Source organism: Acinonyx jubatus, chromosome B2, assembly GCF_027475565.1.
Source record: "Acinonyx jubatus isolate Ajub_Pintada_27869175 chromosome B2, VMU_Ajub_asm_v1.0, whole genome shotgun sequence".
Classification (NCBI taxonomy): Eukaryota; Metazoa; Chordata; class Mammalia; order Carnivora; family Felidae; genus Acinonyx; species Acinonyx jubatus.
In genome coordinates this window covers 46408836-46435778 of record NC_069385.1, presented here as the reverse complement: position 1 = coordinate 46435778, position 26943 = coordinate 46408836, and the positions used below count along the sequence as shown (strand labels likewise).

The 26943-nt window shown below is 37.7% G+C and overlaps 1 protein-coding gene across 3 annotated transcripts in view; it reads left to right on the top strand.

Moving 5' to 3' along the window:
- The window catches only part of LOC106984634 (amine sulfotransferase-like), a 45248-nt gene extending 24013 nt beyond the window's left edge, over positions 1–21235 (top strand). For all 3 annotated transcript variants that reach the window (XM_027057046.2, XM_027057045.2, XM_053222347.1), the window contains 5 exons: positions 10301–10509; positions 15425–15548; positions 16539–16633; positions 19077–19260; positions 21044–21235. In XM_027057046.2, the coding sequence (XP_026912847.1) occupies positions 10301–10509; positions 15425–15548; positions 16539–16633; positions 19077–19260; positions 21044–21165 (734 nt within the window). In that variant the 3' untranslated portion in view covers positions 21166–21235. The remainder of the gene's footprint in view (positions 1–10300; positions 10510–15424; positions 15549–16538; positions 16634–19076; positions 19261–21043) is intronic.
- The last annotated feature ends 5708 nt before the right edge of the window (positions 21236–26943 follow it).

The following is a 26943-nucleotide window of genomic DNA, read 5'->3' as shown; positions in this document are numbered from 1 at the left end:
ATGCTAAGTGAAATAAGCCATACAGAGAAAGACAGATACCATATGTTTTCACTCTTATGTGGATCCTGAGAAACTTAACAGAAACCCATGGGGGAGGGGAAGGAAAAAAAAAAGAGGTTAGAGTGGGAGAGAGCCAAAGCATAAGAGACTCTTAAAAACTGAGAACAAACTGAGGGTTGATGGTGGGGTGGGAGGGAGGGAAGGGTAGGTGATGGGCATTGAAGAGGGCATCTTTTGGGATGAGCACTGGGTGTTGTATGGAAACAAATTTGACAATAAATTTCATATATTAAAAAAAAAAAAAGAAAGAACAAGTATTAACTCTTCTATAAATGTTTGGTAGAAATCCCCCTGTGAAGCCATCTGACCCTGGACTTTTGTTTGTTGGGAGATTTTTGGTTACTGTTTCAATTTCATTGTTGGTAATGAGTATGTTCAAGTTTCCTATTTCTTTCTGATTCAGTTTTGGTAGTTTGGGAGTTTCTAGGAACTTATCCATTTCTTCCAGATTGCCCAATTTGTTGGCATATGATTTTTCATAATATTCTCTTATAATTGTTTTTATTTCTGAGGTGTTGGTTGTGATCTTTCTCATTCCTGATTTCATTTATTTGATTCCTTTGTCTTTTCTTTCTGATAAGTCTGGCTGGACTTATCTGGGTTTATTAATGTTATTAACTTTCAAAGAATCAGGTGTTATTATCAGTTCTACTGTTTTTTATTGTTTCTTTGTTTGCTTCTATATAATTTATTTCTGCTCTAATCTTTATTATTTACTTTCTTCTGCTTGCTTTAGGCTTTATTTGCTGTTCTTTTTCTAGGTTCTTTAGGCATAAACTTAGGCTGCATATGTGAGATTTTTCTTGCTTCTTGAAGTAGACCTGTGCATATACTTACATCATATGTCTGCTTGTGCTGCATCCCAAAGTTTTGGGGCCATAATGCTTTCATTTTCATTTGTTTCTATGTATTTGTAGAATTCCTTTTTTGGGGTGTCTTTGTGGCTCAGTCAGTTAATTGTCCAACTCTTGATTTTAGCTTAGGTCATTTTCTCATTGTTCATGAGATCGAGCCCTGCATTAGGCTGTGTGCTGACAGTGCAGAGCCTGCTTGGGATTTTCTCTTTCCCTCTCTCTCTGCTCTTCCTCCACTTGGTCACACACATACACATGCATGAGCCCTCTGTCTCTCAAAATAAATGAATAAACTTACTCAAATTTTTGTCTTTAATTTCCTGGTTGACCCATTGATTCTTTCGTAAGATGTTCTTTGACCTCCATGTATTTGTGGTCTTTCAAAATTTTTTCTTATGGTTGACTTCAAGTTTCATAGCATTGTGGTCTGAAAATATGAATGGTATGATCTCAATCCTTTTGTACTTGTTGAGGTCTGATTTGTGACCTAGTATGTCATCTATATTGGAGAATGTCCAATGTGTGCTCAAAAAGAATGTGAATTCTGCTGCTTTTTGATAAAATGTTCTGAATGCATATGTTTAAGTCCATCTGTTCCAGTGTGTTACTGAAAGTTATTGTTTCCTTGATGATTTTCTGCTTGGATGATCTGTCCATTGATCTAAGTGGGGTATTAAAGTCCTCTAGTATTATTGTATTATAATCAATGTGTTATTTATGTCTGTTATTAATTGTTTTATATATTTTGGAGTTACCAACTTGGGGGCATAAATATTTATAATTGTTAGATCTTTTGTTGGATAGACCCTTTTGTTATGGTATAGAGCCCTTCTTCATCTCTTCTTACAGTCTTTGTTTTTCTGATATAAGTATTGCTACTCTGGGTTTCTTGTAACTTCTGTTTGCATAATGGTTGGTTTTCAATCTGCAGGTTTCTTTAGGTCTAAAATGAGTCTCTTATAGGCAGCATAAAGATGGGTTTGTTTTTGCTGTTGTTGTTTTTAATTCAGTGTGACACCCTACTTCTTTTGACTGGAGCATTTAGTCAATTTACATTCAGAGTGATTATTGATATAAATTTAGTGCCATTTTACTACATGCTACACTGTTGTATCTGAAAATTTTCTCTGGTCCTTACTAGTATTTGTTGCCTTTGTCTTTCTTTCCCACTCAAAGAATCCCCTATTAATACATCTTGTAGCTCTGGTTTAGTGGTCAGAAACTCATTTACTTTCTGTTTGGGAAATTCTTTACCTCTCCTTTTGTTCTGAATACTGGATAGAGTATTCGTGGATGCATATTTTTTCCATTCAACACATTGAATATATCATGCCATTCGCTTCTGGGGTGCCAAGTTTTTATGGAGAGCTGTGCTACTAATTTTCTTTGTCTTCTCTGGTAAGATAAGGAATTCTTTTGTCTTGCTGCTTTTAGGATTTTTTCTTTATCTTTATATTTTCCAAGTTTGACTATGATATGTGTTTTTAATTTTTTTAAATATTTATTTCCTTTGAGAGAGAAAGATAGAGAGAGAGCGAGCACAAGCTCTGGGGAGGGGCAGAGAGAGAGAGGGAGAGAGAAACCCAAGCAGGCTCTGGGCTGTCAGTGCAGAGTCCCATGCGGGTTTGATCTCACAAACTGTGAGGTCATCACTTGAACTGAAATAAAAGAGTTGGATGCTTAACCAACTGAGCCACCCAGGCACCCCAACTATGATATGTCTTGGTGTTGGCCTGCTTTTGCTGATTTTTATGGAAGTTCTCTGTGCTTCCTAGATTTGGATATCTCTTTCCTTCCCCAGGTTAAGGAAGTTTTCAGCTATAATTTCCTCAAATAAACCTTTTGTTCCCCTTTCCTTCTCTTCTTCCTCTGAGGCTGCTCTGATATGAATATTATTATAATTTATGGAGTTACTGAATTCCCTAAGTCTACATTCATGATCTAATATTTTTCTTTCCCTCTTCTTTTCAGCTTCAGTATTTTCCATAATTTTATGTTCTCTATCACTTATTCATTCCTCTGCTTCTTCCATCCTTATAGTCATTACAATCAGTTCGTTTCGAATCTTGGTTATGCATTTTTCATTTTTGCTTGACAAGTTTTTAGGTCTTTAATCTCTGTGGCAAGGAATTCCCTGCTGTCTTCTATGTTTTGCTCATGCCCAGCTGGTATCATTGTAATTATTGCTTTAAATTCTGGAACATGAATATTATATCTGTCTCAATGAGATCGGTGGCCATTAACTTTTCTTGTTCTATCTTTTAGGATGAATTCTCCTGTCTTGGCATTTTTAAATTTATTTTATTAACGTTGATTTATTTTTTTTGGGGGGGTGGGGAGAGAGAGAATGAGAGAGAGAGAGAAAGAAAGAAAGAAAGAAAGAAAGACAGAAAGACAGAAAGAAAAAAAGAAAGAAAAAGAAAGAAGGAAAGAAAGAGGGAGTGGATAAAGAGAAGCTGAACATAGGTATTTGAACTTTTGAATCTCTGCAGAGATTTTTGCATCATACTGTTGAATCTCTGCAGAAATGTGGCATGATTGGTACCCATCCCAAAGCTGTGATACCACCTGAAGACACAGTGTCTGTCAACTGGGAAAGGTAGAAGTATGTAAGCAACCTTTTTAGAGCTTCCTAACAGTGGATTTTCATGGAGTTTGAGCTCCAGCTGTGGTAATACATAGGCACATGTGGTCGTGGTCCTCCCTGGGCAACACTGGAGGACTACAACCACCAATATGAAGGTAGTGGGAAGACCAGATGAGGTGCATACCACCTGCCCCTGCCAGCAAAGCATGTGTGCCAAAGAGTGATCTTGCTCACTATGTGCTGCTGATTAGCATGGATTATTATTTTTTTTAAATATAATTTATTGTCAAATTGGCTTCCATACAACACCCAGTGTTGTTGGCTCATCCCAGCAAGTGCCCTCCTAAATGCCCATCACCCACTTTCCCCTATCCCCCATTCCCCATCAACCCTCATTTTTTTCTCTGTATTTAAGTCTCTTATGGCTTGCTTCCCTCCCTCTCTGTAACTTTTTTTCCCCATTCCCCTCTCCCATGGTCTTCTGTTAAGTTTCTCAAGATCGACATATGAATGAAAACATATGATATCTGTCTTTCTCTGACTGACTTATTTTGCTTAGCCTAGTACCCTCCAGTTCCATCCACGTTGCTGCAAATGGCCAGATTTCATTCTTTCTCATTGCCAAGTAGTATCATGTTGTATATACATAAACCACATCTTCATTATCCATTCATCAGCTGATGGGCATTTAGGCTCTTTCCATAATTTGGCTATTGGTGAAAGTGCTTCTATAAACATTGGGGTACATGTGCCCCTATGCATCGGCACTCCTGTATCCCTTCGGTACATTCCTAGTAGTGCTATTTCTGGGTCATACAGTAGTTGATTTTTACTTTTTTGAGGAACCTCCACACTGTTTTCCAGAGTGGCTGCACCAGTTTGCATTCCTACCAGCAGTACAAGAAGGTTCCTGTTTCTCCACATCCTCGCCAGCATCTATAGTCTTCAATTTGATCATTTTAGCCGGTGTGAGGTGGTATCTCAGTGTGGCTTTGATTTGTATTTCCCTATGATGAGTGATGCTGAGCTTTGTTTCATGTGTCTATTGGCCACTTCTTTGGAAAATTGTCTATTCATGTTTTCTGCCCATTTCTTCACTGGAGTATTTGTTTTTTTGAATGATGATTTTGTTAAATTCTTTATAGATTTTGGATACTAACACTTTATCCTATATGTCATTTCCAAATATCTTTTCCCATTCTGTCAGTTGCCTTTTAGTTTTATTGATTGTTACCTTTGTAGTGCAGAAGACTTTTATCTTGATGAGGTCCCAATAGTTCATTTTTGCTTTTAACTCCCTTGCCTTTGGAGATGTGTGCAGTAAAAAATTGCTGTGGCTGAGGTCAAGGAGGTTGTTGCCTGCTTTCTCCTCTAGGGTTTTGATGGTTTCCTATATCACATTTAGGTCTTTCATCCATTCTGAGTTTATTTTTGTGTATGGTGCAAGAAAGTGGTCTAGTTTCATTTTTCTGCATGTTGCTGTCCAGTTCTCCCAGCACCATTTGTTAAAGAGTCTTTTTTCCATTGGATGCTGTTTCCTGCTTTGTCAAAGATGAGTTGTCCATACATTTGTGGGTTCAATTCTGGAGTCTCTATTCTACTCCATTGGTCTATGTGTCTGTTTTTGTGCCTATACCATACTGTCTTGATGATTGCAGCTTAGTAGTAGAGGCTAAGTCTAGAATTGTGATGCCTCCCACTTTGGTTTTCTTCTTCAATATTACTTTGGTTATTCGGGTTCTTTTGTGGTTCTATACAAATTTTAGGATTGTTTGTTCTAGCTTTGAGAAGAATGCTGGTACAATTTTTATTGGGATTGCATTGAATGTGAAGATTGTTTTGGGTCGTATTGACATTTTAACAATATTTATTCTTTCAATCCATGAGCATAGAATGTTTTTCCATTTCTTTGTGTCTTCTTCAACTTCCTTCATAAGCTTTCTATAGTTTTTACCATATAAATCTTTTACATCTTTGGTTAGATTTATTCCTAGGTATTTTATGGCTTGTGGTGCAATGTAAATGAGATCAGTTTCTGTATTTCTCTTTCTGCTGCTTCATTATTGGTGTATAAAAATGCAACTGATTTCTGTACAATGATTTTATACCCTCCGACTTTGCTGAATTCATGTATCAGTTCTACCAGATGGAGAACTTGTGGAGTCTGTCAGGTTTTCCATATAGAGTATCATATTGTCTGCAAAAAGTGAATGTTTGACTTCTTTTTTGCCAATTTTGATGCCTTTTATTTCTCGTTGTTGTCTGATTGCTGATGCTAGAACTTCCAACACTATGTTAAACAGCAGTGGTGAGAATGGACATGCCTGTCATGTTTCTGATCTCAGGCGGAAAGCTCTCAGTTTTTCCCCATTGAGGATGATATTAGCTGTGGGCTTTTCATAAATGGCTTTTATGATGTTTAAGTATGTTTCTTTTATCCTGAATTTCTTGAGGTTTTTATTAAGAAAGGATGCTATATTTTGTCTAATGCTTTTTTTGCATCAATTGAGAGGATCATATGGTTCTTATCTTTTCTTTTATTAATGTGATGTATCACATTGATTGATTTGTGACTACTGAACCAGCCCTGCAGCCCAGGAATGAATCCCACTCAATCACAGTGAATAATTCTTTTAACATGCTGTTGAATTTAATTTGCTAGTATCTTGTTGAGAATTTTTGCATCCATGTTGCTCAGGGATATTGGTCTGTGATCCTCCTTTTTTGTTGGGTCTCTGTCTGGTTTGGGAATCAAAGTAATGCTGGCTTCATAGCATGAATCTAGAAGTTTTCCTTTCATTTCTATTTTTTGAAACAGCTTGAAAAGGATATGTATTAACTCTGATTTAAATGTCTGGTAGAATTCTCCAGGGAAGCCACCTGGTCCTGGACTTTTATTTTTGGGGAGATTTTTGATAACTGATTCAATTTCTTCACTAGTTATGGTTCTGTTTAAATTTTCTATTTCTTCCCGTTTGAGTTTTGGAAGTGTGTGGGTGTTAGGAATTTGTCCATTTCTTCCAGGTTGTCCAGTTTGTTGGCATATAATTTTTCATAGTATTCTCTGATAATTGCTTGTATTCCTGATGGATTGGTTATAATAAATTCATTTTCATTCGTGGTTTTATCTATTTGGGTCCTCTCTCTTTTCTTTTTGAGAACCCTGGCTAGAGATTTATCAATTTTGTTTATGTTTTCAAATAACCAACTCTTAGTTTCATTGATCTGTTCTACTTTTTTTCTGAATTCTATATTGTTTATTTCTGCTTTGATCTTTATTATTTGACTTCCTATGCTGGGTTTGGGATGTCTTTGTTCTTCTGCTTCTATTTCCTTTAGGTGTGCTGTTAGATTTTGTATTTGGGGTCTTTCTTGTTTCTGGAGATAGGCCTGGATTGCAATGTATTTTCCTCTCAGGACTGCCTTTGCTGCATCCCAAAGGGTTTCAATTGTTGTGTTTTCATTTTCATTTGTTTCCATATATTTTTTTAATTTCTTCTCTAATTGCCTGGTTGACCCATTCGTTCTTTAGTAAGATGTTCTTTAACCTCCATGCTTTTGGAGGTTTTCCATACTTTTTCCTGTCGTTGATTTCAAATTTCATAGCACTGTGATCTGAAAGTGTGCATGGTATGATCTCAATTCTTTTATATTTATTGAGGGCTGTTTTGTGACCCAGTATGTGATGTATCTTGGAGAATGTTCTATGTGCACTCAAGAAGAATGTGTATTTTGATGCTTTGGGCTGAAAAGCTCTGTATATATCTGTCAAGTCCATCTGGCCGAGTGTATCATTCAGGGCCATTGCTTCTTTACTGATTTCCTGCCTAGATGATCTGTCCATTCATGTAAGTGGAGTATTAAAGTCCCCTGCAATTACCACATTCTTACCAACAAGATTGAGTATGCTTCTGAGTAATTGGTTTATATATTTGGGTGTTTTCGAATTTGGTGCGTAGACAGTTATGATTATTAGCTCTTCCTCATGGATAGGCCTTGTAGTTATTATATAATGCCCTTCTTCATCTCTTGGTACGGACTTTAATTTAAAGTCTAGTTTGTCTGATATAAGTATGGTTATTCCAGCTTTCTTTTGACTTCCAATAGCATGATAGATGGTTCTCCATCCCCTCACTTTCAATCTGGTGTCCTCAGGTCTAAAATGGGTCTATTGTAGACAGCAAATAGATGGGTCTTGTTTTTTTTTTTTTTTTTAATCCATTCTGATACCCTAAGTCTTTTTATTGGAGCATTTATTCCATTTACATTCAGTGTTATTATTGAAAAATATGGATTTAAAGTCATTGTGTTATCTGTAGGTTTCATGCTTGTAGTGATATCTCTGGTCCTTTGTGGTCTTTGCAACATTTCACTCACAGAGGACCCATAGAGTCTCTTGTAGGGTTGGTTTAGTGGTGATGAATTCCTTCAGTTTTTGTTTGTTTGGGAAAACCTTTTTCTCTCCTTCTACTCTGAATGATAGGCTTGGTGGATAAAGGATTCTTGGCTGCATATTTTTCTTGTTTATCACATTGAAGATTTCCTGCCATTCCTTTCTGGCCTGCCAAGTTTCAGTAGATAGGTCTGCTACTACCCTTATGTGTCTATCTTTGTATGTTAAAGCCCCGTTCATCCCTTGTTGCTTTCAGAATTCTCTCTTTATCCTTGTATTTTGCCAGTTTCACTATATGTCATGCAGAAGGTCAACCCAAGCTACGTCTAAAGGGAGTTCTCTGTGCCTCTTGATTTCAGTGTCTGTTTCCTTCCCCAGATTGGGAAAGTTCTCAGCTATGATTTGTTCAAATACACCTTCAGCCCCTTTCTCTGTCTCTTTTTCTTCTGTAATTCCAATGATACAGGTATTGTTACGTTTGACTGAATCACTTACTTCTGTAATTCTTCTCTTGTGATCCTGGATTTTTAAAATCTCTCTTCTCAGCTACCTCTTTTTCCATAATTTTATCTTCTAATTCACCAATTCCCCCCTTTGCCTCTTCAACCCGTGCTGTGGCCACCTCTGTTTTATTTTGTACCTCATTTATAGCATTTTTAAAAATTTATCATGACTATTTTTTAGTTCTTGGTCTCTGCAGCAATATATTCTCTGCTGTCTTCTGTGCTTTTTTCAAGCCCAGTGATTAATCTTATGACTATTATTCTAAATTCTTGTTCAGTTATATTGTTTATATCTGTTTTGGTCAATTTTTTAGCTGTCACTTTTCCCTGGAAATTCTTTTGAGGAGAGTTCTTCCGTTTCATCATTTTGGCTAATTATCTGTCCCTTATGAGTTTGAAAATCTTGTTATGTGCTCAGCACCTGTGAGCACTGCTATATTAAAGGAGGGTCATACACTGTCTAGGACTTGGCCCTTCAGGAGGTGTTTTTTGGAGAGTGTTACTTGCACTCTGTTTTTGTGACTTTGGTTATTTCATTTCCCTCCTCACAGTGATGTTTCGACCCTCCACCAGATGTGCTTTGATTTTTTCCTTGAAGTAGCCCTGGAAAGGAAAGCAAACAAACAAACAGAAAACAAAAACACACAAAGACACAAACACATCAAACAAACAAACAGATAAACAAAAACAATCCAAAAGCAAGAAAACAGAAACACCAGCTACAAGTAAAGATCAGGGTATAGGTGGTGCTGATGGAAGAGCACATACAAGGAGAAAAATGACTGGGATGGGGAAAAAGAAAAAAATAAACATTGACCAGGAAGAGAAACTAAAGGGCTTAATCCAGAGAGAGAGAGAAAGGAAAATATAGAAGCAGTGAGGAAAAAGAAATGAAGATAAAGTTACCCAGACAGAAATTATGCAGGTGATTATTCCAGAGAAAGGGAAAGAAAAGTAAGAAGGAGGTGTAGAACAAGTATCAAGAGAATGGATTAAATGTCTGCTTGAACAAACCAACAACCAGTGTAACCAGCCTAGTGGAGGGAAGAGATAAGAAGGAGAAAAGGAAGGAAGAATATATCTATATAACAAGAATTGCCCTAGAATTAATCCAGGCAATGAGCAACACTGGTCTGGAGGAGGGGGCCATCGGGTTCCTCAGTGTCTATCCCCGCTCCAGTAGAATGCAGTGACCTATTGTGGAAGGCTGTGGTTTTGTATAGGCAGGTCCTGCCTCTACTGTGGGCCCAGGAGAGCTATCCCAGAGGCCCCACCTTGGGATGACACCCACTTATTCTGTGACAAACGTCCACTCTAATAGGAATTAAGAGAAACAATCATCATAAGAATTTTTTACATCCTACTTACAGTGAAAGGTCCAAATCTAGGCATCATCTTTTCCTTTCTGTCTCCATGTGGGTCACAGGGCCTCCTTTAGGGATTTATAATGAACACTATTTACTTAAGTGGACATCATGGACACAGTAGGAAACATGGTGATGGCGAAAAACATGGGAGGTGACTCCTTCAGTAAAATTCCTATTTCTTTGCTTCTATTACCTGATGTCCTAGGAGTGGGGTTGTGGAAGGAAATCTAGAGGCAGGCATAGAAGATAGTTTAAAAGTCCCATACATGAAGCAGAAGAAAGCACAGAAGAGTCAAAAAATAAATTTCTGGGACAAATGCCCACAGAGTTTCAAATGGAGCATCTTCTTTCAAGGAAAAATAAAAGCAATATTTGTTTTCTTTCATCTATTCTGCATTTTTTATATGAAAATTCTGTTCAGATGAAATTATCAGTATACTTATTATAATACCAAGCTCTGATAAAAACCTGATGGCACATCTATGCATTTTAGAGAAATTTGTGCATCATTGAAAATGAAATTATTTCTTTTACAGGAACCAGCTGGTTTCAGCAGTTATTAAGCTTGATTTATTTTGAAGAACAACGCAAAGGCATTGGGAATCTGGAAACAGTTGATCTAGTCCCCTTCTTCGAGTACAACTTTCGAAAAATGGATTTTGTTGAAAGACCATCTCCTCGTCTCTTTGCTACCCACCTCCCATACTACTTGGTTCCAAGGGGGCTGAAGAACAAAAAAGCAAAGGTAGGAAATAGACCATGGCTGCTGAAAAATAACTGCTCTTTTTTTATTGTTTCATTTCATTTCATTACATTGATACTGCACTCATCTAGCTGTTAGCAAATGTGGCATTTCACATACTTAAAGTTTCAATAGCCATTTGTGTTCTTATCTTACAGTATGAGATTTTTATCTTGCACCCTTTGTTTTCTGATTATATAAGTAATACATCCATTAAAAGATAAAAGAGTATATTTGTGTGTATTTAATGTAATGTACAGAATGTATTATAATATCATGTACATTATATATTATATATCCTTTAATTTTTTAATTAGCTGTATTACCAAGTATATATAAACTGCTAACAATTCCTTTTTCTTTTCTCTGTGTGCCCTCCTTGCTTCCTTTAGACACTTCCAAACTATTTTGCCCACTTTCTCTTCAAATGTACCTAGTTCATTGGAAGTCGTAGGAAAGTTCAGAGCAAATCATTTGTCTCTACTGAGTGATCAGTCACCTCCATCTATTGATAATTTCAGCTCTTGGCTCATTTTCTTCCTTTCTACCTCTTCTCCTGTCACTCATGGGATTATTTCAAAGTTGATGTGCATTGTCTCTGGCTGGCCAGACAGGAGTGAAGCCAAATTGCACCCAAAGGGTCAACATGAAGGAGGCACTCCTTGTCAGGGCCACACAAGTGCAGGATTTCCTCCTTCAGGTTGACCCATCAGGCTCTGCACTGGCCTCCCATACCCCTAGCCCTGCCAGGTCTCTCAGGGTTGACTTCAACTCCAGCTACCTTTTCTTCCACCAACTTCAGTAACCCTCTAAGACAACATATGTGTTATAAACTGCCTTTTTTAAATGACACTATTTGCTGTCTGATGGAATACATACTTACCTGTGTATTTATTATCTGTGTTTCTGGCCAAAATGGAAATTCTTGAGAGAGATGGAGTTCACAATGCATATGTACATTGAATAAATTATAAAAACGATCATCAGTAATTGCCCTAACATGAATCTTGACTTTAAGCACCTTGTTATCTGAGTGTTGTCTCCTTTTCCTCCTACTCCCTTCAGGTGTCCCTTGCAGGGGTGTGTCGGCACTTTCAGGTCTCCAGTTCCCCTCTCCCTCCACTTCTTCCCTCTCACTCAACATTTGTCCATACAAGATATGTCCATACATATCTTTAATTTCTCCTAACCCACCAATGACTCTATATTTCATATTCAAATCCCATTTGTCAAAATCTCTTCCTCCATTCAACTCTGTTATGATCAGCTGCCAACACCTAACTCTGATGAAACAAAGTTGTTGTATATTAGGACCTATGTTCATGAAAGCCCTAGTGTGATATGAAAAAACCAAAACACTTAAAAAGTGTGTCTTGTCTTTACATTTGTGGTCACAATTCTCACATTTTACTTTTTAAAAACTATTTTGCTTCCACCCTTCCCAAAATGACTCTTTGATGCTTTTTTCTGTTCTCAAAGCTTGACAGCATTCTGCTCACCTATCCCGTAAAAGGCTATCCAATAAACCATTTCCAGTAGATGCCCTCCATATCCAAAGCCTCCGCTCACTGCCTTCCCTCCTTAAGAAGAAAAGGTGGGGTGTGTAGACACTTTCTATTCTTATTACATATCTGCCCCTCCACTCATGGTTTGAATCCCTTTTTGGATCAGCTTTCTCTATCCCACTGTTTCACAAATGGGAGACATTTTCGTTGCCAGAATATTGGCAATATTTGTAGGCATTTTTGGTTAGAGTGGTGATGGTGTTGTTGTTAGTGGTTGAGGCCCAGGATGCTGATGTATGCCTTATGATGCTCAAGGTAGCCCCAAAAACAAAGAGTTTCCTGAGAGTAATGTCCATGGTGCCACTGTTGAGAGACTTGCTCTATTCTCAAAGATTTTGCTTGAACGATGTAACATTCATTTTTTCATTCATCACTGATTTCCTTGTGTTTAACTGGATCATTCTGTTTGACCCCAAATCAAGTTTTCATGTAGCACATTTTAACAATAAAACAAAACTTGTCTTTCTCCATTTCACTTTCAGCTACTTTCCTTCATTTACTCTTTGAGGTCAACTTAAAAGTATTTAGCCTCACTCTCCACTCTTTCATTGAATCCTGAATGTCAATGTCACTTTTTTTTAATGTTTATTTTTGAGAGACAAAGAGACAGAGCACAAGCAGGGAGAGGCAGACAGAGAGAGGGAGACACAAAATTCAAAACAGGCTCCAGGCTCTGAGCTATCAACACAGTTCCCAATGTGGGGCTCCAACTCATGAACCGTGAGATCACGACTGGATGCTTAACTGACTGAGCCACCCAGGCACCCCTCAATGTCACTTATTTTTTATAATTTTCAAAAAGCAGGGATTATTTCTTGATCATTTTACTTGGCCTATTACTGACATCTGACATAATTGATCACTTTCTACTTCTTTAAACATTTTCTTTTCCTGCTGTTCCAGATAGGACATTCCTGGTATCAGCCTGTCTCAGTAGACACTTAGAGCATACTCTATCCAGCAACCAATTCCTCTCCTCATATTTCATGTCAGAGGAACTCTCATTTTTTTTGGGTTTGTATCCTCTGTGTGCTTTTGGCCTGATAGTTTAATCCCCGGCTGGGGAGAGGGTACAATTTAGTTGGTCCAAAGCCTGGTTTTGGTACCAGGAATCTTGCAGTGATTTATTCAGATACAGGTAAGTGACAAGCTTATGAGCAATGACACAGGTAAAGAAGTTTCTTCTTCTTTCAGAAGTTTCATGTCTTCTTGGAGAAGGTTTCTTCACTCTTTAAAGAGACCATGGGGATGAAAAGTAGTAGCCATCTGGGACATGGAGGAGATTCAACAAGTCAGAGTAGAAAAGTGGGAGACTCTAAGTCCATGATAGCATCAAGATGATGAGTTAACCCAACCTGCTGTATTCACATCTTGGCCTTGGTGTTCTGTGAAAAAAGTTGATAACTTTACTACTTAGGAAATGTTATTTGAGTTTTTTTTTTTAAAACATATACAATAACATTCTGAGATACTGTTCCTTCCTTCTTCCTTTCTTCCTCTAACCTTTGAGAAGTGAGGATTCCTGTGTATTCTCCCTCTGTAATTAATACCCCAGTTATAGTATCTAATCACATAACTTTAAATACAACGTATGTACAGTTGATTTCTCCCTTTAATTCTAGACTAATGTAAACTATTTACTATTTCCTATATTATATCCATAGAGATTTCAAATATCTCTATGGACTTTATTATCCAAATATAGAACTCAAATATCCAAATGGAATTTTGATTTTATCTTCAAAACACTCTTCTATTAATAACTTATATCATTATCTACTTAACAGGGGTATGATCAAGATACGTGGCATAAGTTACTCAGCTATCCCATTGTGTAGATGTCACTTTTACACAAGTATATGGATTAATGAGAAGAAGCCATTCCCCAATCCAAAGCCAGAGACATGAAGAATCATAGCAAGGGAGTGAAAAGAACTTCTTCCTTCACATTTAGGAGGATTTATTATTTCTTTATGGAAATATCAACTGCTGTTGATATTTATTTGATGTTATCCACCACTTTGTTAACATCAAATAAATCCCCTGAGTGAAAGACTCTATTTCCAGTGCAGTGGGATCACTCAGGGCTTACATCTATTAGCTCATCTCCTAGATTAAGCAGGCAATGTGCAGGGAGGTGGAAAATGAATAAAAGATTTCCTATAATGAACCTGGAAGCTTCCTCTCTTAGGAACTAACAAACTATACACATGCCATTTCACAATGAAGATACAAGCCTTAGGTTTTATACAGAGCCCCTGAATATTCTGTACACATGCTGAATAAGCCATTTAATTGTGGGTTGGACAGATATTGATTATATTTTCTATTCTAACATCATTGGGTTGCTTAATTGTTTTATGAAATTATATCTTCTGATTGGTTATAATAAACAATTTTTAAAATGAATCCCATATTCTTTTGATGCAGAAAATACTGAACTGGCGACTTCTGTCTGCCCAGTATTTGTGCTTTACACTGTGAAGGTTTATAAATAAGAGCTATGTAAACCATACACTGGGGCATCAGAAAAAAACACACTCTAGGTGCACCAGGGTGGTTCAGTCAGTTGAGCATCTGACTCTTGATTTTGGCTCAGATCATGATCCCAGGGTCCTGGCATAGAGCCTCATGTTGGACTCTGCACTGAGTGTGGAGGCTTCTTAAGATTCTCTCTCTCTCTTGGGGTTCCTGGGTGGTTCTGTTGGTTATGTGTCTGACTTTGGCTCAGGTCATGATCTTGTGGTTTGTGGGTTGGGACCCTGAGTCGGTCTCTGTGTTGACAGCTCAGAGTCTGGAGCCTGTTTTGGATTCTGTGTCTCCCTCTCTCTCTGCCTCCCCCCTGCTCATGCTCTGTCTCTCTCAAAAATAAAACATTAAAAAATTAAAAATAACAATTCTCTCTATTTTCCCCTCTCTCATGCTTGTTGTCTCTCTCTCTCTCAAAACCAAATTAAAAACAAGAAAAACACACTAAATTTTCTAAGATGATTGAAAACATTTTAGCAGGTTTTTCTTATTGCCATGATTTATAGCTAAGAGGCATTTTCACATATATTTGATTGTTGATGTAGGAACAAGAGAATATTGTCGCTCTCTGGGGGAGTTAAGAAGAGGTACCATGTGAGGTGTGTCTTGGGGAGTAATTGATAGTCACTAGGCCAATTGTGAAGAGAGAGGCATTGCAGGGAATGAGTAAGGCAAAATACAAGAGAGAGCTGAATATATGCATGATATGATACGGTTAGGAGACTGAAGTTCAACTAACAGGCTTCATCCAATTGTAAGGTATTAGGGTAAAAATATAACAGAATGAAAGCTTCAGAAATATTGAATGCTTCCTTTCTTTGCAGATTATTTACATATACAGAAACCCTAAGGACGTTATGTGCTCATATTTCCACTTTTCAAAGAATGTGACATTGCAAGTTACAAGTTCCTTTGAGGAATTTATGGAACAATTTCTAGAAGGAAAAGGTAACTAAAGTTTTATAAACTAAGTAATAAGTTTGGTGTCTTGTGGTGTTTTTAGACTCAGTGAATGGCAGAGGGAATGAGGATGCTGAAAAAGAGTTGCATGGGCCAGTAATCAACATATGAAGCTAGTTGGTAGGGTCACTTGGGTAACCAAGTTCAGCCACTGTTGCAAACACTGATCATTCTCTCTCCCTCTCAGGAGAGTGTCAAGATTTCAGTCATACCACCAGAAAATATGTGCATCTAATATGAAAAGAATATTTCACTAGCACACAGATTTCTGTTCTAGCTAAGGGAGAAGCATCTCAGTTTAGATACCGGTTGGGAACTTTGCCCTGCGTATTGCAGGGGGCACCTCCCAGGAGCTTCTATTTGACAAAGTTCCGTTCTACATTCTTTTCTTTAAAAAGTACTTAAAAAAATATTTTTATCTGTTTTTTAATGAATCTCTACACCCAACTTTGGGATCGAACTCACAACCCCGAGATCAAGCGTTATATGCTCTATTCACTGGGCCAGCCAGGCAACCTCACATCGTTAGGATTGATTCTGAGGATGATGATCTGGAACAGCAGAGTTAACAGATTAGTCTGTAATGCACTGTGCCCAGCTGCAGTGACTCATCAGCAAGTCCTCATGTTCCACGCAGCAGGGAAATAGCTCCATGCGCCTTTGGAATCAGCGAGAGGAAGGAGAAGCAGAGGATTCCTCCTTCTGTTCCCTTTTGGTTTTTCTTACCCCATGTTAAGGTGATTTCCTGTCTATATGAAATGCGCTTTTAAGAGACCAATTTCTCCTTGAGTCATGTAATTGTTTCGTGGTGGAAGCTGGATGGTTTTTCCACAACCAGGCGCGAGTGGAAATCTGAAATCTAGCAGCACATTTCCTTTTCCTTCCTTGTTACTGAGGCATCCTGCATCTTCTAATACTGTATCTTATTTTCAACGGGTTCAGCATATTTACCTAATTATGTATCTGTTCTCCCCACAGTGTTGGGAAGCCTTTGGTTTGACCACATCAAAGGTTGGTATGAGCACAAAAGCCTCTTCAACATTCAGTTCTTGATGTATGAGGAGATGAAGAAGGTGAGAAACGTGACATTAGTGACTTCTCTGAAGCTGTAAGTCATCCTGGCTGAATGAATATCAAGGTTCATGCTCAGAACATCCAAAGGACGATATCAAATTTGAGATCCCAGATACAGTGTACCAGGAGACGTTCTTCCAGTATCACTTCTAAGCTTTCTTTACCAGGTGTTCATTTCCAAAGCATACTGGAGCTTTCTTTTCAAAGATTGTCTCTGTGTGAGGAATTGTCTGTTGATGTATGTGGGCATGCATATCTTTGATTATTTTGAGCCAGGTTATTGGTCTCTCTTTCATGGATTATTAAGTCTGTTTTCTGCACTATGTAATCTAGTAACATTCTACATGTTATGTTGCACCTCTTGGGAAATTTTAATCTTGTCTGCATTGGATATGGTTAAGCATTGCAAGAAAAATTAAATGAAAATGTCTGTGTATGATTAGAAAGAATTCAGCTCCTGGACAGTCAAGTCCAAGTGGCTTAAAACAGAAGAAGTTCTACTGCTTATTGACTGAATTCCAGAGGTAGGACATCCTGATGCTGGGTGTGGCAGCTCAGACATGTCGAGAATGTCCCTGCATTTTCTGTCTTTCCTTCATATCATATTTGGTGTGGCTATGATGTCTCCCCTCGTAGTAGAAGAATGGTTGTTGTAGCTCCAAAGTCATGTCCTTAGATGATAGCATGCATGGGAGAAAGAAAGGGAAATGGGAGGAAAAGGGCTTTCTTGCCTTGCACTGTTTGCACCTTTTCTCCATGAGGAAAATCCCTCTCAGAAGTTTCTGTTTCATTTCCTCTTTCTGTTTCAATGCCAAAATGGTGTCATGTGACCACCCCAGACTAATATCTTGTAGAGGACAATTGGATTGCCATGAGGGTCTTAGATCGATCAGGATCATTACTAGAATGGGCCTGGGCACTGCTGCCAGAACACCCCCCCAGGGATCTCTTCGCGAGAAAGAAGACAAAGAGTTCAAAGGCAGGCAAGATGAAGGGCCGATGAATAGTTTTCACTAGTTTGGGTTCCAGCTGCCCCAATATCATGACAGCAAGACTAGACTGTCTTGTTGAGACCATATCTTCTACCAAATAAGAGATTCAAGTATCTGGCCAGCCTTGCAACCTTCCTCACAATATGGGCCATCCATTGCCTCCAACCTCATCTCCCTTCTTTCTCACCCAAAGCCTGTCAGATATAGCTCCAGGGAAACTCAACTTCTAATACCCTGTGACCTGATATTTCATACCTTCCATGCAACCATAGTGTTGCAGATATTCTTTCTTTTGTCTAGATTCCATACCTTTAGTTTGTCTACCTAGAAAACTCCTGTTTTTGCTTTAATCCCCAGAACAAATTTCTCATCTTTGTTGAAACTTTCTCTGAAATCTGTTACACAATTACTCTCGGCCCATAGGTCCTACTACTGAATTCCCAGCACTGATCCCCTGTTGTGCCTCTGATCACCGGCACCATCATGCAGGGCAGTGTTTGACACAATAGCTACTCCCCAAATACTTGCCAAGTTACCACAGATAAAATGAAATATGAGCGTTCCTAAAATTAACCCAAATGTGTTCTAAAACGGTGGACAAGTCAAAGTTTAATTTACCAAGAAAGATAAGCAAGTCACTGCTTATGGTCAGCTCTAGTTCTTTTTTTTCTTTTCTTCTAAAATTGTTTTATTTTTTCATTCAACATTATGTATGTGACCAAGTTTTGTATTGGCTTTTTCTTTTCTTTTCTTTTTAAATTTCCATCCTAGTTAGTTAGCATATTGTGCAATAATGATTTCAGGAGTAGATTCCAGTGATTCATCCCCTATGTATAACACCCAGTGCTCATCTCAATTAGTACTTTCCTTAATGACCTTTGCCCATTTAGTCCATCCTCCACCAACACCCCTTACAGCAACCCTCTATTTACTCTCTATATTTAAGAGTCTCTTATGTTTTGTCACTTTCCTTGTTTTTATACTATCGTTGCTTCCCTTCCCTTGTGTTCGTCTGTTTTGTATCTTAAGTTCCACATATGACTGAAGTCATATGATATTTGTCTTTCTCTGACTGACTAATTTTGCTTAGCATAATACCCTCTAGTCCGATCCACGTTGTTGCAAATGGCCAGATTTCATTCTTCTTGATTGCTGAGTAATGGTCTACTGTATATATATACCACATCTTCTTTATCCATTCATCTGCCAGTGGACATTTTGGCTCTTTCCATACTTTGGCTATTGTCAATAGTGCTGCTATAAACATTGGGGTACATGTGCCCCTTTGAAACAGCACACCTGTATCCCTTGGATAAATACCTAGTCAACTCCATTTATCAAACCAGCCTTAGTACCTATGATTTACACTCCCATAATGATATTTAGTTGTGACTCATGTGTAAGTCTTTCTTATAATGTGAATAATTTATCATACTGTGATTTATTATAGGATCTCAAAGGTTCTCTGTCAAAAGTCTGCAAGTTTTTGGGGAAAGAGCTGAGTGAGGAGGAAATGGATTCCATTGTGAGACAGGCCACATTTCAGAACATGAAATATGACCCACGGGCAAATTACAAGAATATAATAAAGACCCGATATGGGTTAGAAGCTAAAGGTCATTTCCTTCGCAAAGGTGAGGTTGAACAGTGAATGGCTGTCCTACACGATGGTATGAGTGGATTAAAATGTAGCTTCTCAGCTTCTTAGGTTACTTTCATAACATGGAGCTCTCATGGCCCAGTGCCCTTCTGTAGACAGATGATTTTCCATGATTTCCTCTTGGTGCTCTTCAAGAGACTATATATCATATGGTCCCTGAATGTATCTGATTAATAATCTAAAATCATAAAGCCTTCTCCATGGCCCCTAGAATTCCACCAAAGACTAGTACAATGTCTGCCACAAAAGGGATGTTCATTTACTGTTAGATTCTTTCCCCCCATTAACATGGGATGAGCACATGTGATGATGAGTTTAATGGTGGGTCTGTTGGCCGTCACTGGCTGCTCTTCCATCTCTGTTTTTTCCCAAACCTCCGCCAGGATTGATTTAACAACACACTTTTGCTGTTCTCTTGTTATTGAGCATGACTATCATGTGTCCTCTACTACCAGAAACTTACGTCATAAGAATGTATGGAAATATCTCCATTAGGTCAATATCTCTTACGTCATCCTGAGTGAGTTTTTAAATGAATTGACTTTCATAAACTGATAAATTTGAACATGTTAGAATATTTTTATTATTTTATACAATCATTCTACTTCATACTTTGTGATATTCTAACAGTACATGGGACATCTATAATACAGAATTTTAGACATAAATTTTCTACTTAATCACAGGGTTCTATGCTTGCATGTATAGTAACAGTAAATATTTGGTTTGATTTCTCTACATGAGTATTTCCTTCGCTAAATCTATTTATAGATCTTTATCCATTCAGCTCAACAATGTGAATCACTGGTAACTCGAAGCCAAACTGAATCCCCTTCCTGTTACTCTCGGCATACCCTGTCATGTTGTAGATGTTATGACCCCTCTCAGCTGCCATTATCATTGTACTTGCAATTTTTTTCTTTGAAAAAAGAAAATTTTCTGTTTATACATCTTTAACCCACCTGCAAATGAGAGACTGAAATGGCCAAGAAGACAAATAGCAGGAGCCAAATTTCCTTGTGGAAGCGAGGAACATTTTCTTATGTTTCTTCTGCCCAGACACGTACTTTTCTTTTACATCTTATGTAATGGAATGTCATTTGCCCTAGCTTTACCATTCCTGCACTATTTGTATTTTCAGTTTCATTAGTATTTCAGTCTGTTTCAGTTATTGGTTTACACTTCCATGTGCTTTTACAATCAGTGTTTCTTTCCTTGCTTCTTCTTCTATCAGCCTCTTTTGTCATCACAACTCTGTGTCTATAAGTTTAAGTAAGACTTTTGTAAACCTACAGTGAGTACAGATGGAATAATTATACGTGAGCCATTCCAAACGGTATGAGCTTGGCTATATTTTAAAAATGTCTCTGAGCATCCATGTCCTCATCAGTAAATATTTGTCCAAGGAAATCTGATTTTGGGAATTTTTAAAGGACCGCTGTAAACTAACACTAGCCCATGCTAACCTGGAACAAAATAGTAAACAAGCTGCAGGAGTTTTCTCCTTTTCCCTGTGGCTGACAGCTGAGGAGTTGGGCTAATTACTTAAATTATAACCTAATTGCCGTGATGAGTTTGTGTCCCCCTCGCTGGCCGTAAGGTGGGAGAGGCAGGGCATGGTCATATGCAGGAGCAACTGGGGCCTCAGTGGGGAGGAAAATAAAAAACCAAAAACTGATGTTCCTTCCAACTCTAGGGCATCATGTTCCCTCATCCCAGAATCTTCACTGAGGCAATTTCTTTGCTGTTCCTCCCAGGTACCATTGGAGACTGGAAAAATCACATGACTGTTGAGCAGAATGAAAGGTTTGACAAGATTTTCCAAAGGAAAATGAAAGATTTTCCCTTGAAGTTCATCTGGGATATGAATGAAGAATAGAATTTTAAGCAATGCAAACTATTTTAAGAAAGCACTTTCAGAAATAAATATATTGAAGTGTATAATTTCATCTTTGACTATCATTGGCTCATTATTGACAAACCTCAGTGATTAATAAATATATATATGTGCCTTTATATCATTTTCCATCTGTGCCCTGTTTTCCATTTGCTGGAATTCCTCAGTTACTGATCAGGAGAGTATTTCTTTCTTTGATTTGGCATATGATTATGAAATGGTTTTTGTTTTATATTCAGAAATTCCAAAGCTCTTGAGCAAAAAGCGGGTCATAACAGATGGTTGATTTGACATCCTAAAATAGATGATTCCTAATGTATGAAAAACTACTTACGGGCTTTCTTGATATTTAAGATTTTAATTTTTAGGTAATCAAATAAGTCAACCTTTAATTTTATGGTTTCTAGGTTTTGTGTCTAACTTAGAATATTGCTACGACAAGTATTTTCATGTATTCATAAAGCTTATCCTTATTTAATCTGAATACTTAACATATGCTGTAAGACCAGTATCCTGTACTTTTCTAACAGATAGCCAATTGGCCCAAGGTCATCTATGTAATAGCCACCATTTCCCTAGTGATTGAAAGAGACATAATCTTGTTTTATACAAATGTATGTACATGAGTTGACTTATGCAAAATGACATATTTTCTGATGATATACTTTTCTTTTTCATTACCATGTCATAATTTCTAACATAAGTTAATAAACTGTCATAAAGAGTTGTGTTGGAATTTTGCTAAGTATTACCCTACTCTTTTTGTTTTTAATATAATTTATTGTCAAATTGGCTAACATACAGCATGTACCGTGTGCTCTTGGTTTTCGGAGTAGAATCCTGTGGTTCATTGCTTACATACAACACCCAGTGCTCATCCCAACAAGTGCCCTCCTCAATGCCCATCACCTATTTTCCCCTCTTCCCCACCCCCCCCACCCATCAACCCTCAGTTTGTTCTCTGTATTTAAGAGTCTCTGATGGTTTCCCTCCCTCCTTCTCTGTTTGTAACTATTTTTCCCCTTCCCTTCCCCCACAGTCTTCTGTTACATTTCTCATGTTCCACATATGAGTGAAAACATATGATATCTGTCTTTCTTGACTGACTTATTTCACTTCGTATAATACCTTCCAGTTCCATCCACATTGTTGCAAATGGCATGATTTCATTCTTTCTCATTGGCAAGTAGTATTCCATAGTATACATAAACCACATCTTCTTTATCCATTCATCAGTTGATGGACATTTAGGCTCTTTCCATAATTTGGCTATTATTGAAAGCACTGCTATAAACTGTGGGGTGCATATGCCCCTATGCATCAGCACTCCTGTATCTTTTGGATAAATTCCTAGTAGTGTTATTGCTGGGTCATAGGGTAGTTCTATTTTTAATTTTTTGAGGAATCTCCACACTGTTTTCCAAACTGGCTGCACCAGTTTGCATTCCCACCAACAGTGCAAGAGGGTTTCCGTTTCTTCTCATCCTCACCCGCATCTGTTGTTTCCTGAGTATTTTTTAATTTTCATTTATTTTTGAGACAGTGCGAGAGACAGAGTGCAAGCAGCGGAGGGGAGGGAGACACAGAATCTGAAACGGGCTCCAGGCTCTGAGCTGTCAGCCCAGAGCTGGACGCGGGCTCGAACTCACAAACCGTGAGATCATGACCTGAGCCGAAGTCAGATGCTTAACTGACTGAGCTGCTCAGGTGCCCTCCTGAGTTGTTAATTTTAGCCACTCTGTCCAGTATGAGGTGATATCTCAGTGTGGCTTTTATTTGTATTTCCCTGATGAGTGATGTTGAGCATCTTTTCATGTGGCCATTGGGCATCTGGATGTCTTCTTTGGAAAAATGTCTATTCATGTCTTCTGCCCATTTCTTCACTGGAGTATTTGTTTCTCAGGTGTTGACTTTGCTAAATTCTTTATAGATTTTGGATACTAACCCTTTGTCCTATATGTCATTTGCGAATATCTTCTCCCATTCTGTCGGTTGCCTTTTAGTTTTGTTGATTGTTTCCTTTGCAGTGCAGAAGACTTTTATCTTGATGAGGTCCCAATAGTTCATTTTTGCTTTTAACTCCCTTGCCTTTGGAGATGTGTGCAGTAAAAAATTGCTGTGGCTGAGGTCAAGGAGGTTGTTGCCTGCTTTCTCCTCTAGGGTTTTGATGGTTTCCTGTCTCACATTCAGGTCCTTTATCCATTTTGAGTTTATTTTTGTGAATGGTGTAAGAAAGTGGTCTAGTTTCATTCTTCTGCATGTTGCTGTCCAGTTCTCCCAGCACCATTTGTTAAAGAGACTGTCTTTTTTCCATTGGATGCTCTTTCCTGTTTTGTCAAAATGAGTTGTCCATACATTTGTGGGTTCAATTCTGGAGTCTCTATTCTATTCCATTGGTCTGTGTGTCTGTTTTTGTGCCAATACCACACTGTGTTGATGATTACAGCTTTGTAGTAGAGGCTAAAGTCTGGGATTGTGATGCTTCCCTCTTTAATTTTCTTTTTCAATATTGCTTTGTCTATTTGGGGGTCTTTTGTGATTCCATACACAAGCATGGAATGTTTTACCATTTCTTTGTGTCTTCTTCAATTTTCTTCATAAGTTTTTTATAATTTTAAGCATACAGATCTTTTACATCTTTGGTTCGGTTTATTCTTAGCTATTATATGGCTCTTGGTGCAATTGTAAATGGGATTAATTTCTTGATTTCTCTTTCTGTTGCTTCATTATTGGTGTATAGAAATGCTACTGATTTCTGTACATTGATTTTGTACCCTGCGACTTTGCTGAATTCATGTATTAGTTCTCGCACCTTTGGTGGAGTCTTTTGGGTTTTCTATGTAGAGGATCATGTCATCTGTGAAACTTGTAAGTTTGAATTCTTCTTTGCCAATTTTGATGCCTTTTATTTTGTTTTGTTGTCTGATTGCTGAGGCTAGGACTTCCAACACTATGTTAAACAACAGTGGTGAGAGTGGACATCCCTGCTGTGTTCCTGATCTCAGGAGGAAAGCTCTCAGTTTTTCCCCATTGCAGATGATATTAACTGTGGGCTTTTCATATGGGGGTTTTATGATGTTAAAGTATGTTGTTTGTATCCCGACTTTCTTGAGAGTTTTTATCAAGACAGGATGCTGTATTTTGTCAAATGCTTTTTCTGCGTCTGTTGGCAGGATCATATGATTCTTATCCTTTCTTCTATTAATGTGATGTATCACATGGTTTGATTTGCAACTATTGAACCAGCCCTGCTGCCCAGGAATGAATCCCACTTGGTCATGGTGAATAATTCTTTTGATATGCTGTTGAATTAAATTTGCTAGAATCTTTTTGAGAATTTTTGCATACATGTTCATCAGGGATATTGGTCTGCAATTCTCCTTTGTTGTGGGGTCTCCGTCTGTTTTGGGAATCAAGGTAATGCTGGCCTCATAGAATGAGTCTGGAAGCTCTCCTTCTATTTGTATTTTTTTGGAACATCTTGAGAAGGATAGGTATTAACTCTGCTTTAAATGTCTTAGAATTTCCTTGGGAAGCCATCTGGCCCAGGACTCCTATTTGTTGGGAGATTTTTAATAACTAATTCAATTTCTTCACTAGTTATGGGTCTGTTCAAATTTTCTATTTCTTCCTGTTTGAGTTTTGGTAGTGTGTGGGTGTCTATGAATTTTTCCATTTCTTCCAGGTGGTCAAGTTGTTGGTATATAAGTTTTCATGACATTCCCTGATAATTGTTTGTATTTCTGAGGGATTGGATGTGATAAGTCCATTTTCATTCATGATTTTATATATTTGGGTCGTCTCTCTTTTCTTTTTGAGAAGTCTGGTTAGGGGTTTATGAATTTTGCTTATTTTCTCAAAAAAAAAAAACCATGCAGCTCTTAGTTTCATTGGTCTCATGCTTTTTAAAATTTTTTTTAAAATAAAAATTTTTTTTTGCATTCTATATTGTTTATTTCTGCTCTGGTCTTTATTATTTCTTTTCTTCTGTTGGCCTCTGGATTTCTTTTCTGTTCTGTTTCTAGTTCCTTTAGGTGTGCTGTTAGATTTTGTATTTGGAATTTTTCTTGTTTCTTGAGATAGGTCTGGACTGCAATGTATTTTCCTTTTAGGACTGCCTTTGCTGCATCCCAAAGGGTTTGGATTGTTGTATTTTCATTTTCATTTGTTCCCATATATTTTTAAATTTCTTCTCTAATTGCCTGGTTGACCCATTCATGTTCTTTAGGATGTTCTTTAACCTCCATGCTTTTGGAGGTGTTCCAGACTTTTTTCCTGTGGTTGACTTCAAGTTTCATAGTATTGTGATCTGAAAGTGTGCATGGTATAATCTCAATTCTTTTGTATTTATTGAGGGATGTTTTGTGACCCAGTATGTGATCTATCTTGGAGAATGTTCCCTGTGCACTTGTGAAGAATGTGTATTCTGCTGCTTTAGGCTGAAAAGCTCTGTATATAGCTGTCAAGTCCATCTGGCCCAGTGTATCATTCAGGGCTATTGCTTCTTTATTTTCTGCCCATATGATCTGTCCATTGGTGTAAGTGGAGTATTAAACTCCCCTGCAATTACCACATTCTTACCAATAAGATTAAGTATGTTTGTGATTGTTTTATACATTTGGTGCTCCCAATTTGGTAGAATAAATGTTTATAATTGATAGCTCTTCTTGGTGGATAGACCTCATAATTATGATATAATGCCCTTCTTCATCTGTTGTTACAGCCTTTAATTTAAAATCTATTTTGCCTGTAATAAGTATGGACACTCCATCTTTCTTTTGACTTCCAGTAGCATGATAGATGGTTCTCCATCCCCTCACTTTAAATCTAAAGATGTCCTCAGGTCTAAAATGGGTCTTTCGTAGACAGCAAATAGATGGGTCTTGTTGTTTTTTTTTTTAATCCTTTCTGATACACTATGTCTTTTGATTTGAGCCTTTAGTCCATTTACATTCAGTGTTAGTATTGAAAGATATGGATTTAAAGTCATTGTGTTATCTGTATGTTTCATGCTTGTAGTGATATCTCTGGTCCTTTGTGGTCTTTGCAACATTTCACTCAGAGTCTCCCTTAGGATCTCTTGTTGGGCTGGTTTAGTGATGATGAACTCCTTCAGTTTTTGTTTGTCTGGGAGAACCTTTATCTCTCCTATTCTGAACGACAGGTTTGCTGGATACAGGATTCTTTGTTGCATATTTTTACTCTTCAGCACATTGAATATTTCTTGCAATTCTTTTCTGGCATGCCAAGTTTCAGTAGATAGGTTTGCTACCATCCTCATGTGTCTACCCTTGTAGGTTAAGCCTGTTTATCCCTAGCTGCTCTCAGAATTCTCTCTTCATCTTTGTATATCGCCAGTTCCACTATGATATGTCATGCAGAAGATCAATTCCTGTTAAGTCTGAAGGGAGTTCTCTGTGCCTCCTGGATATCAATGTCCATTTCCTTCCCCAGATTGGGGAAGTTCTCAGCTATTATTTGTTCAAGTACACCTTTTGCCCCTTTCTCTCTCTCTTCTTCTGGAACTCTTATGATACGGATAATATTATGTTTCTTTGAATCACTTTGAACCTTAATTCTCTAATTCTCCCTTCATGGTCGAGAATTTTTTATCTCTCTTTTTCTCAGCTCCATCTTTTTCCATAATTTTATCTTCTATTTCACTTATTCTACCCTCTGCCTCTTCAATCCTCATTGTCACTGCCTCTAGTTTATTTTTCACCTCATTTACAGCATTTTGTAATTCATCATGACTATTTT